We start from the raw sequence: 13,517 nt of genomic DNA on the forward strand, positions 1-13,517 counted from the left end.
GAGGCTTTGTTCCATATTTCTAGGAGGAGATCCATTTTGAGGGTTTGCTAAGAAATAGTGAAGCAGTAGTTATAATGCTTCTGAATAGCAATACACATTCATTTTATGATAATCTATTTCACATTTTAATATTTAGGTTTGCTGTTTGTAAGTTGTAAACCTTTTGGGGAGTGTTAGATATAATTATCTAACATTCAAAATAAATGAGGTTTTTTTTTGATATTAACCTCAAATAAGCAAATATTTAAATTTACATAGTGATCAAGAAATAAGAAATACAGATGTATATTTAGTTGAGATAAATACTGTTTCATTTTTGAGCACAGATTAAATTGATATTTGTCATTTTTCCCATAGTATTTTGCGTTAAATGGGAAACTTCAGTGATTCTAAAGTTGTAGGATTTCCAAAGTTCAACCTGGATCTTGTTGAACCCTAAAAATAGCATTAATTCAGAATGATTATTGCACAAGAAAAAAATCCAATGATGTATTTTGGGAAAGCCAAAGGACAAGTTTACACCATTGAATAAAAAGGTGGGATTTGCCCAAGAGAAATGGATATTTCCACTGTTAATCATCCTGAGAATAGGTTAATCTTGAGATTAAGTAAGACTTCGCGTGGCTGGACTTCCAGTGGCTGAGCCGAAACGTTACAGACATTCTAACTTTCTTTGTAATTTTATAATTCCATCTCTTACTAGTTGAATTAATGAGAAATGTGTCCTAGTTTGGATCGCATTTGAGGACTTTTCTGTATCAACTCCAGTTAATATATCCGTTCATTTTTGTTCATTTAATAAATAATTATTGGGCTTTGGGTAATGTGCTGGGTAAACTGGCATTTAGAAGGATGTGGTCTCTGCTCCTGTGGAGCTTATAATGTGGTAGGAGAATTTATATTTTTAGCATCCTGGTTGTCTTGCCATTTGCTTAAGGTGATTAAAAGAAACTGATGGATTTCAGGACACAAGAGACCATATTTGACCATTCATTTCTTTGGGTTGTTTTGAGAGTTAAATAAGATAATATTTGTAAAGTGCCCCACATAGTGCCTGGCACCTAATACTAATAATGACAAATACTTTTATAACCAATATTACGTGCCAAGTGCTATATTCTAATCATTATATGTGTTAGTTCATTTAATCAACCTAGGAACACACTACTCTTATTACTCCATTTTATAGGAAAGGAAACCGAGACACAGAGAGGCTAGACAATTTGCTTAAGATCGCACCGCTGTAAGCAACACAGAAGCCTTCCATAAGGCTTAAGGCATAAGAGCTGTCATTTAGGTTGATGCTTTCTCAGAGTGACAGTTGGCCGTGATGGTTGACAGCCTACTTCATGCTTCTCTTCTTTCTCCTCTAGGTGTTATAGAGACTTCAGGTCGACTGGACCGCGAGTCTACCTCCCATTACTGGCTAACAGTCTACGCGTCTGATCAGGGCGTCGTGCCCCTTTCCTCCTTTGTAGAGGTCTATATAGAGGTGGAGGATGTGAATGACAACGCACCACAGACTTCAGAGCCTGTTTATTATCCGGAAATAATGGAAAACTCTCCCAAGGATGTGTCTGTGGTCCAGATTGAGGCATTTGATCCAGATTCTAGCTCTGATGACAGGCTGACATACAAAATTACAAGCGGAAATCCACAAGGATTTTTTTCAATAAATCCTAAGACAGGTATGTGTTAATATTATTATGTATGAAATAGTCATGCTTATATGCTCTTGATGTGGGGAAATTTAATAATTAAGTTTCTTAATTTGCCACGTTTGTTTAGTTTTTGATAAATCGTTTCCCTTTTGAGTTACTCAAGACAAGCCTTTATACCCTCATGAAAATTTTATCCCTGTTTTTTTTTTTCCTTTGAATTTGCTTTTATAAAACTATTTTGCTCATTAGTAGAGTTTCACTTGCAGGTTAAAAAGCAAATATTGTAGTTTCATTAATAGTTCCTAAATTAGTGATGCATTTTAAACTTAACCGCAAATTCTACTGCTGCTAAATTTTCCAAACTCTACTTTTTATGAAAAATATCAAGAGTTTATTTCACAATTCACAGTAGTTTTTTTTTTTTTTTTTTAATGTTGTTTTGGAATTTTTCCATAGAGCAGTGCTGTGTCTCTTTAGACAGTAGAGGATCAGGATTAAATAATTTTCAGATTGGGAGCAGTTACTTTCTTGAACTCATACCTCAAGTTTTCCTTCTAACTGTTTTCTCCTCTGAATGTCTGACACCCTTTTTCTAAGCAGGTAGCTCCTTGACTCCAAAATCCTCTTCCAAAATCCTTATAAACTTCAAATATTTATTCTTTTACATTTGATAATGCATCAACTTTTTTCTGAAGTCTTGGTTCTCTTTTTTATTATTTCACACACACACACACACACACAAAGGTTCAACATAGCTATCATTTGTGTAGTGAAAAGTTAGCTATCATTTATACATGAAAACTTTACAAGTGGAGGGTTGCACTCTGATTTCTTGATCAGAGTTAAAACAAGAACCACTGCATGACACTGAGAGGACAACTTATTTGTAGGAACATAAAACTTCTCATGAAGTAGATCACTGGCCTTTGAACCCAGATTTTTTGGTGATTCAGTACTTTTTCTTAGGATCTAGTTATGGATTCTAAAGTGGTAGATTTATAATTTACATGTCTCTATCATGTCTTTGCTCATTATGTCTTATTCTGAGGGAGCTGGCCTGTTCAGTTACTGGGTTGTCTTTTTGATATGTCAAAGAAATAATATACAAAAACCAAAATTAAGGAGGCATTCTCAGCTTCCTTGCCAGTTTTTTTTTTTTTTGGTGTAATTCTTATTTCATAATTTCCTTTATTGAACTTAAAAGGAAGCAGTTCTTGAGGTGGAAGGAAGCTTGAGTTCAATATCTGTGTACCAAAATGCCTGTAGAAAGATAACCTGATAAGGGAACATGTGTGTATGTAATATTTTGTGTCTTAAAAAGTACATTAAAATGTTAGTTTTTAAACCTCTTGTCACCCTATTCCAACCTATCATATAGACTGTCTTTCTTGATTGCTACAAGTCAACAAGATTTATTTTGACTGTATCAGGATTTACTTTTGCCTTGAGATAATTATGCCATTATAATTATATAAGTTAGAGCTACTGTGGGAGCCTTGAAACCTTCGTCATCTCAGGCCTGTGAAATGTGATGGCACTGCTGTTGTGTTATGTCTTGTAGAAATGGGATTAATGTGGCCTTGCTACTCCCTTTACGTCTCTCTGTTCTGACAACTCTTAAAAAGAGGTGTCTGCCGAGACTTCTAAGCTCTTCCTTATCTTCAGGGAGTAGAAGTCCCCTTCAGGAATCCATAGCTAGCTCCCACACCCCTGGGTGGGTAGCATATGCATCCTGCTGATAGGACAGCAGGGGAAAAGCCATGGGACTACAGAGAGGTTTTATTTTTTTATGAGTTGAAGGCAGATAGTAGTGGAAAATAACCATAGTTAGCACTCAGGAATATTTGTTGTGAAGTATGTAATAAACTGTGTGTTTAATAGAGAAATTTGATCATTCCACAAGTCACCTAAAGTCTCTAAAGACTGAGAAATAACCATATTTTAGCATGGGCATTATAAAAGAATACAGGAAATACAGCCTCAGTATTATTGGGGGCCAGACTGTAGAGGCTGGTGAAAGACAGTCTGGTGGAAGAAAGTTCCTGTGATGTGCTGACCCATCAGACCACCTGCGGACCCTAAATCATGTTACTTGGTTATTAATGGCAGAGAGAGAAAATCACTGGGCTGGAAATCAAGAGATGTGGACAGTAGTGAGGCTTTACCTCTGGGATCTTGGAGAAAAGCCGGCTTCCAGGCCCTCACATTTTGTGATTAGTGGTGAGCATTTTTGCAGGCCTGTTAAGGCGAGTGCGTGCATGCGTGCAGGAGCTCAGCATCACTTCCAGGAAAGATGCCCCGGCCTCTCCCGCTTGCAGGTGTTACTTACCTTTGCTCTGTTAACTCTACATGAGATAACCAAGGTCTTAGTAGACTGATAAATCTGTGCCTCTCCTTTGGATAAACAAATTTGACAAGGTAAAATGCGTCTGCTTGCTCCTTAGTGGTAAAGAGAAATTTAGGACCCTGGTGATTATCACAACATCCAGCAGACTGGAGAAAGCCTGAATTCATTGCCATTCAAATTGTTTGTTTACACATCAAGCGTTTATTGAGCTTCTGCTGTGTATCCAGCATGTTAAGAGATGCTTTGAGAGTATGTAGTCTACGTAAGTGAAATAGCAGAGAGAGACAGGTGGGTGTGAGATGTGTGCCCAGGCGCTAATCAGTGCCTCTGGAGGAACTGCGGAACTGATGATGACTCATGTGGTGGTGTAGTTAGGAGGATGAGGCCCCTTGGGAAAGTTAGTGTGCTGATTCTGAAAGTAGTAAAGTGGATGGATGGACAGGAGGTAGGGGATGTTCTTCAAGTTGGGACAATTTGAAGGAGTGGTGAGGCCAAGAGATGGAGTTAGATGAGTGTGTGAGAGAATGGCTGTGCTTGGTGGAAAAGCGTAAATACCAGAAGAAGGGTGAAAGGATAATATTTACGCTATTTTTATAAATAATGACCTATTTTGGAGAGTCTGCATACAATCCCTTGGAATGTTTTGTATAAACTTAAATCAGATGACCTCACTAAGTCCTTTTGGAGAGGAGGAAACATCCCTCCAGATCTTTCTCTCCTTTTATCATAGTATGACGCATAATTTAAAAAACAGTATAGAAAACCTTGCTAGGACTGGGTTTGATGATCTGAATGGGGGATTCTCAATGACAAGTTTGGAGGAACATTTTTAAATGTATTTTGTGTTCCAGTCAAAGTTTTTGTGCATGGAACTGCCTTTCTGTCTGCATCTCAGATGGTTCCTGCTGTGTTGTTTCTAAGGGGTGGTGGGTGGCAGGGTGCTTCCTTTCACAGAGGGTACAAGCAAAAGAGACTTGATTCATTTTCCTTTCCTGACACACACACTTTTGTGGACACCAGAAATTCTTATAACATCTTTTGTTTGATTATGTTCAGTATCAGGGCAAATTTGCTTCTTTTAACAGAAATTGTGCAGTTGCTCGAGGTGGGAGGGAGACAAGAGCCTGGAGTGTTGGACTGTCTGAGCCGTGACTGCCCGGCTCTGCAGACACATACGTCGCAGCTTCCTTTGCGGAGTGTCAAGGACAGAGAAGAAGGAGGGCCCCAAACAGTGGGGACCAGTGTGCACTCACAGGCTTCCTTCTCCACGAGTAACCTCAGCAGAGTGGGACCACCCCAGCAGAGCGTCTTTTTAGTCCGTGTTACCAGTTTGAACTTTTGAGGCCTGATATGTACCTTAAAACTGGCATATAATTTTCAAGTGTTCACTTGGTGCTTGTGCGTGCTTTAGAAAAGACCACAGTTTTATTCCCTTATCTCTGCGTTGGTATATTCCAAGTTTTGGACACAAAGCAAGTATTGCTCTTTATTTTAAAAGTTTTATTGAAGTGTAACTGACATATAATAAATTGCACATAGTTAAAGCCTGCAATTTAATGAGTTTTCTCATAGCTATCCAACACTGAAACCATCACCACAGTCGAGCAGTGAACCTACCCATTGCTCCCCAACGTTTCGCCATGCCTCTCTGTACCTCCTCCCCGCTACTGCCCTCTGCTCCCACCCCCAGGCAACCACTCATCTGCTTTCGGTCACTGTATGTTAGTTTGCGCTCCCTAAAATTTTCTACAATTAGACTCACAGAGTGTGTACTATTTTTTTTTTTTGGTAAAGGTTCTTACACTCAGCATATTTCCTCTGAGATTCATGCACGTTGTAGTGAGTACCAGAGCCATTGAAATAATTCATACCAGCCAACTCTAAACCTGCTTGTGCTGCATCACCTTGGGCTTTCTGTGGAAACCACAGGAAAGGCTCTGGTGCATGCTTTCTCCTTGCTCCTTCCACCTCCTCACCGACCCCAGTGCAGGCTCGTGTGGTACCCCCTCTTCTCTCGGGTGTTGTGAATAATAAACTATCTTTTCAGTGACAGTGGTCTCCTGATATGGTGACCTCACCATTCTTGAATACTAATAAAACCTACATTTTAAAACACTTTGAGGAAACTACTGTTTGTCATTTCTTTTACTCATATACAAACAAGAATACATTATTTTTTTCTTGTCTTTTTACATGGGTAGTAGCATACTGTATACAGTGATAAACATCTTGGGTTTTTCCCTTAACAGTATTATTAGTATTAGAGGCTGTGCCTTAGAAAAATTACCACATTATTATAAGAATATAGGTACAGGGCTTCCCTGGTGGCGCAGTGGTTGAGAATCTGCCTGCTAATGCAGGGGACACGGGTTCGAGCCCTGGTCTGGGAAGATCCCACATGCCGCGGAGCAGCTGGGCCCGTGAGCCACAACTACTGAGCCTGCGCGTCTGGACCCTGTGCCCCGCAACGGGAGGGGCCGCGATAGTGAAAGGCCCGCGCACCGCGATGAAGAGTGGTCCCCGCGCCGCGATGAAGAGTGGCCCCCACTTGCCGCAACTAGAGAAAGCCCTCGCACGAACCGAAGACCCAACACAGCCAAAAATAAATAAATAAATAAATAAAGTAGCTATAAAAAAAAAAAAAAAAGAAGAAGAATATAGGTACATATCCATGTACCTTTCACCACCCATTTCACTGATCCACTGATCTTATACTGTCTAGTAAATTTTTTTTTTATCTTCTCATTCATTGAGGTAGGTCTTCCTGTGCGGGAACAAATACACTGAGAAATTTTTATGGATAAAAATAAATGCATCAGAAATGTGTGTTAAGTAGAGGCATCCTTTTTGAATATACGAGTATGTTTGTGGATGTGATTTCTGTGTGTCTGCGTGAGCATCTTCAAAGGGTTTAAGCTCTTTTGACAACTATTGAATCTGTTTCCATCTACTTGAAATTTTAAATGGTTTAAAAACTTTATTGAGGCTGTTTCAGCTTACTGTTTTCTTAGCTTTTCCTTTATCAATTCTGTAGAGTTAAAATTTCATATATTTTGGAGGCTGATCTTTACTCTAAATCTCTTCTCATTATTGGATCTGGAGCATGTTGCACTGTTGGAATCTTGTAAGCCACGCTGGTTCTCTCTCTTTGGGCTGATTTCCATAAGGCTGTCTCATGCCTGTCACCTTTGAGAGTTGAGCTTGAAGGAGACAGCCAAAGAGGAACCAGCAAACCTTGGCTTTCCCTCTTTTGCTACTCTTCTGTGCTATTTTCTGGTCTTCCTTTTACCACTCTTCCACTCTTGACCTCACTTTTAGATCAGGTTGGAATAAAACTTTCTCTCGGAGCCAGAAGGGCAGTGACACGTGTAGCTTATTACGCACATTGCACTTTATGTATTAAAGCAATCTCACATACTTAATCTTTACAAGAAGCCCTGTGAGTAGAGATTACAAATGCCAAGAGTCTGCTGTCTTCCCCATTTTTCAAGTAATTATATGACTTCAGAGAGAGGTAAAGGCCACCCGAGGTCAGAGCCAGAAGGACGCGGGTTTCATAACTGCTACTTCTGGATGCAGGATCCCACATTCACTTGATTTGCTTTTGGGTTTGTGATGTAAATGTGGTTTGGGATCCGGTTTTTCTTACCTTCTCTGTTTTTTGTGTTAAGGAATTTCTGAATTATATGATGGTTGCTTTTTAGGCTAATCTTATTTCTAGTGATATTTTCAGACCAAAAAGCATGAAGCTTCTAAATAACACTAAGTGTTTAAACTTAGTCTTATTAACCGTGTACTGCAAGGATCATTAAACGTTTTCTGTGAAGGGCCAGGTACGAAATATTTTAGCCTTTGCAGGCCATACAGCCTCTGTCACAGCCACTCAGCTCTGTCACTGTAGAGCGAAAGCAGCCCTAGACAACATGGAAATGAATGAGTATGGCTGTGTGCCAATAAAACTTTACTTATGGACATTGTAATTTGAATTTCATATACTTTTCATGTGTCACAATATATTCTTTTGTTTTTTTTCTGGTCATTTAAGAATATAAAAGCCGTTCGTAGCTTGTAAGCCATACAAAATCAGGTTGGCAGTAGTTTTCTCACCCCTGGTATACTGATGTATTTACTAGTTGGGCTGGTTGAATTGTTGATTTATCTCTGAGGGAGTAGACTATTTGATATTCCTGAAGTAAAAATTAAGTTTATTTCCCATTGCTCTAAGCAGTGAATACTTAAAAAAGATGAGAGCTGTGTTTTGCTTCTCCAGGTTATTAAAATTATTCTTTAAAGAATAGTAGTAGAACATTAGTTACCAAGGTTGAAATATCAGAAAAGATTTAGCAAGTTGATGATAGACTATTATTCAGATCTCTTCTACTTTGAGAAATAACTATTTCTCATTAGAAGATAAAATAGTTCCAAGTTTTGAGATTTTCACACTTCTTTGTGCTGTTATATCCTGTTAAAAAATATTTCAGAGCTTGAAATTCCAGCTCTCACAGTTGGTTATATGTATACTTATCAAATGGTTACCATTTTCTCCATTTTTTTTCCTCCCTGATTCTGGGTTGAGATGTTCATGCTCAAATTAAGTAAGTTACAGCTTTGTATGCTTTGTAAAGGATAACTTTATACAGTGGTCTATTTTTCATTCGTTTGTTTACATGTAGGATAGAGTAATGTAGGATTATTTTATGTTCAGTATAAGAAATGTTCTTTAATTGCAGATAGAGTGATATATATATGTGTGTATATATATATATATATATAATATATACATACATACATACACACACATATATATGTAGTAATCCCTAAAGCATGGGAAAGTCATAAAATGCTGTAATAGCTAATAGGTATACTGGGTAACCATCCATCTTCAAGTCCACTATCACATTACAACTACTTTTTTCTCAATCAAAGTAAATGGCATTTTATTGTGGCTGGAACGGAGGCTGAACAAAGTGCAATAGGAAATAGCTATAGCTGCAAACAACTTCCAAGGGTTTCCGGTAACATTCGATAGCTGCACAGGAAGGAAATTAAGGGCCAGTCACTTTACAATGGCAGGAATTCATTTAAAAAAAAAAGTTTACTCATTTGTAGTCTTTTCCCAAATATATGCAAATATTAAGAAAGACTCTGTAGATCTTTCTACCTGTTCCTCCTGCTTATTTTTTAATTTTACAGTGAAGTATGTTATCCTTAAAGTCTAAAAGAAGTCAAGTTTTATGCACTGCACTTTCTGCACACGTTAAAATAGATGATATGCTTTTTCTCTGAAAATCTGTTAACCTTGAATCCTTAGGTTAAATTCTTTCAAGGGGTATTCTGTTTTTTATAATGTTGCTGAATATCATTTGCTAAAATTATTTTAAGTACCAGTATTTTAAGATTTTGCATTTAAGTGCCTAAGTGAGATTAGCCTTTTTTGTCAACATGATGTTAACTTTATAAAATGGGTTGGGTTTCTTCCCCTCCCTATCTCTGCTATATCTGACATTTATAGGAATGTTGAAGGCAATTCCTGGTAAATTGCATTTGGCTTTTGATCTTATGTTTATCTTATGTTTCAATGCCATCCCTTTTCAATGAGAAACAGCTAGTTAAGATAGAATTAAAACCAGAAGAGAAGTCTGAAGATTTCAGGGTGCAGATTCTTACTCAGCCACTGCTTGTGTGACTTTAGACTGGTCATTTGATTCATTCTTTTAGGGTTTTCCATGGGACTCTGAAAGTTTGAACTAAATGAGTTCTGAGCGCCCTTCCAGCCTTGACAGTGTATGAATAGAATTCCATTTTTGGCTCCAAGCCTAATCCTGCCGGCACCAGGACTGCAGTGACGAACAATAGCTGTTCAAATGGCGGCAGCTGCCCAGAGAACTCCAGACAAGCTGTACTTAAATGCAGTCTTGGAACACCACCTAAATAAAGACAGCGCAGTACTGCAGAGGATCGCTGAGCTCATGGTCTAAAGCTCCAAGGGGATGGATGTTGAGTGATAACTATAGGAAAAATTGGAAGTTCGCTCTTGGCCTACAAGGCAATCTGTATTTTTAGATGGGAGCCGGTGGGTAGCAGGGCCCACCTCCCTGCCTGTCTTTCCAGGTCTGCTCTGCCTTTTCACTGCGGCGCTCGTCTTGCCTGTTCTGTGGACATTCAGTCCTGGCTCAGGTCCTGGAGGGTCAGGATAGAACCAAGCATGATACGGAGAATGTGATTACTGCTTAATATGTATTCTCCAGTTGACTGATTTTAAAAATTAGTGAAATGATTTCCGTTTCACCTGTTGGAAGAGGAGTCTTAGAAGTTTGACCAGGAAAACACTGTTCTTGGTCTAGTGTCTGTCCCTCCTCCTCCTGCGGTGTCCTCTGCCTTCCCACTGTCCAGACCTCAGGACTTCAGCTGTGCTCTCTGTAAATTACAGTAAACAGGCTTGTTCTGAGAACATTTTCACTTTATTGAAGCTGGTTGGGTACAGATCTGTAGAATAGAATGTCCCATGAAAAAGTATTTGTCATGTGCTACATGGAATTCTACAGCTAATGTCTCCGGCTTTCCTGTCTCACTGTCTTTTGCTTGCTTTAATACTTTATTTTAAAAATTAGAATAATTAACAGTTATTACTAATAATTACTAATATATTGCCTCCTTTATTTTCCATACATTTAATGAGTCTCTTTAGTTCTGTGATAGCTTCACCAACTCAAAGCAGGCTGTATTTCAATAGTGCATCATGGAAATTAAAAAAAAATTATTATTCAGGAGTCTTAAGTTTGAAATACATATCCCATAAATTTCTAAAACATTTTTAACTTCTGACCTCTTATAGCTTCTATATTTATTTTATATAGTTTAATTTTTGATAGTAGGCATTTTGGTTTTTTTTGGTTTGTTTTTTGTTTTAAGCTTGTATGTAAGAGGAATGAGAGGTCATCATGGCTAAATAGAAAGGATTGTTTTGGCCAATGTAGGGTGAACACAGGTAAATTATTCTGACTAAAGAGAATATTTTATTGAGTAAATTATTTCTTGAAAACTATTTTTTTAATTATTGTTATTGTACCCTGAGGCCCATGTTGCTTGTTGAATAAACTCTTAAAAGAACAGAGAGAAATTGTTTAGGTTTGTTCAGAACAGAAGAGTCTTTTCTATCTTGGTCATTAGTTGAAACAACTTTCTAATTGTGACCTTGTATTTTATAGGCATTAAACTAGTATTTGTACTTATTGTTCATCAGATTACTAAAAAATATTTTTTCTTCATTCTATTATGGAAGAGGAAAGAGTATGAGAGATAATATATTTAAAAATACAACTGAGGTACAATTTGTGGTATATTTTATGTATTATATAAAAATAAGATTTAGTTCATTTGTGGTTCTCAGCCAGAGATGTTCAAGAGGTCCTCCCAGAGCTGTGAGAGCCTGTTTCTCCTTCCTTTTGAGGAAAAACATATAATGAACTTGGATTATCTGGAGCATTTGGCACTTTCCTACCCCAAATTATCTTTGGGCAGACATTTTTTTTAATCCTTTGCCTTTTAATTTGTCTTGTATCTAGAATGATACCCTATATAAAGTCATTAGACATTTCAAATGAAGACAGTAATAAAACATAGAAAATAAGATGAGTGGTTATCTTTAGATTATGGAATTATTTGCCGTTCTCACCTGATTCTTCTTTTTTTGGTATTTTTTCAGTACTTTTGTTTGCTATTCAAATAAAAAGGTGTGTTAATTTTCTAAGGCTACTGTAACAAATTTCCACACATTGGGTGACTTAAAAAAAAAGAAAAGAAGTTTATTCTCTCACTGTTCGAGAGGCCATACGTTCAAAATCAAAGTGTCCACAGGGCCACAATCCCTTAAGAGTCTCTAATGAAGAATCCTTCTGGTGGCTCCTGGCATTTCTTGGCTTGTGGCAGCATTGCTCCAGTCTCTGCCTCCACCTTCCCTACTTCTGGGTATTTCAAACCTCTCTCTCTGTTTTTCTCTTAAAAGGATACTTATTGATTTTAGGGCCCATCATAAATTTAGGGTGATCTCATCTTGAGATCTTGAAAGGCTGTTTTTCCAAATAAGGTCCTAGTCACAGGTTTCAGGTTGGACGTATCTTTTGGGGAGAGGCCACCATTCAACATACTACAAAAGGCATTTCCAAAAAGAAGGGAAGTATGCTGTTAAATGGAAACTGCCATTTAGATCATTTTCTTTTATGTTGGAAAGGCTACATTTCACTTACGTTCTAGTAGGATTTAATGATTTGGGTCAGTAGTTGCAGATTTGTCAGGAAAATTCTGGGAGATGTTTTAGGCTTAATAAGTAACTTCAGAGCAGTTGGAATCTTCACGTGGACTCTCATGGCCATTTCTTTGAAGTAGCATTTCTGCAACGTTAATTATGGTTCTTAAGTACTGTTTCTCTCTCCTAAATCCCTAGTCTTGTTATGTTTTTCTGTATCTCAAATGGTGTTTTTGAGAAATGGATAATACACTTTGTTCCAGAATATGGCCAGTGGTGAAATTACAGTGACTAAAAGCAATTCTGTGTTTAGGAAATTATCAAAATATTTAGTAATTTAAATTAAATTTAATTAATTAATTGGGCATGGATTGTTTTTTTTCAGTTTTTGTAAGCTCTTGGCCCGAGGTGGTTGGCGTGGGATGGATTGCCACATCACCTGGAAACCTCTGAAATTGTGTGAGCTGGGTCCTCACGGATGGAGGTCCTGATGCAGTGGCTCTGATGTGGGGGTGGGAACGTGGGTTCAGCCATCATTCCTCGTGATTCTGGTGCTCACTTCTGGTTGTAAATGGCTGCAGCCACAGAGACTTCTGAACACTTTCTTTGGTAAGAATTCAACTCTAGTTCCAATTGTGCTGCTGACTCTGACCTTCAGGAATTAATTTAACATTCCTGGACCATATTTCCTTGTTTTTTAAAAATATGTATGTATGTATGTATGGCCGCGCTGGGTCTTCGTTGCTGCGCTTGGGCTTTCTCTAGTTGTGGCGAGAGGGGGCTACTCTTCGTTGCGGTGCGCGGGCTTCTCTTGTTGCGGAGCACGGGCTCTAGGCACGCGGGCTTCAGTAGTTGTGGCTCGTGGGCTCTAGAGCGCAGGCTCAGTAGTTGTGGCACACGGGCTTAGTTGCTTCTTGGCACGTGGGATCTTCTCAGACCAGTTGAACCCGTGTCCCCTGCATTGGCAGGCGGATTCTTAACCACTGCACCACCAAGGAAGTCACCCTTGTTTTTAAAGTTTAGGATTTAGGCTAGAAGATTTTAAAAGACCTTCTGGCTCTAGCAAACTTAGTTTTTACAGTGAGAGGACACTTTAGAATGTATGGTACATTTCATTAAAATTTAGTTTCAAAAACATTTTAGAAAAAATTATAAACGATATGCCACTGTAATATTTCTAAGTTTTATTTTTTAATTTTTTTATATACATGGCCAGATGTTTCAGAGTTTTTAAAAACTCATTTGAGACTTTCCAGCTTGAGAT

The 13,517-nt window shown here is 38.1% G+C and overlaps 1 protein-coding gene across 5 annotated transcripts in view; it reads left to right on the forward strand.

Moving 5' to 3' along the window:
- The window catches only part of FAT1 (FAT atypical cadherin 1), a 124,483-nt gene that overhangs the window by 56,881 nt on the left and 54,085 nt on the right, over window positions 1-13,517 (forward strand). For all 5 annotated transcript variants that reach the window (XR_009006494.1, XR_009006495.1, XM_007173985.3 and 2 more), the window contains exon 3: window positions 1,374-1,688. Coding sequence is in view for 3 of the 5 variants with exons in the window: in XM_007173985.3 (XP_007174047.2) it covers window positions 1,374-1,688 (315 nt within the window). In the remaining 2 variants the exon portion in view is untranslated. The remainder of the gene's footprint in view (window positions 1-1,373; window positions 1,689-13,517) is intronic.

Source organism: Balaenoptera acutorostrata, chromosome 21 (genome assembly GCF_949987535.1).
Source record: "Balaenoptera acutorostrata chromosome 21, mBalAcu1.1, whole genome shotgun sequence".
NCBI classification, from domain to species: Eukaryota; Metazoa; Chordata; class Mammalia; order Artiodactyla; family Balaenopteridae; genus Balaenoptera; species Balaenoptera acutorostrata.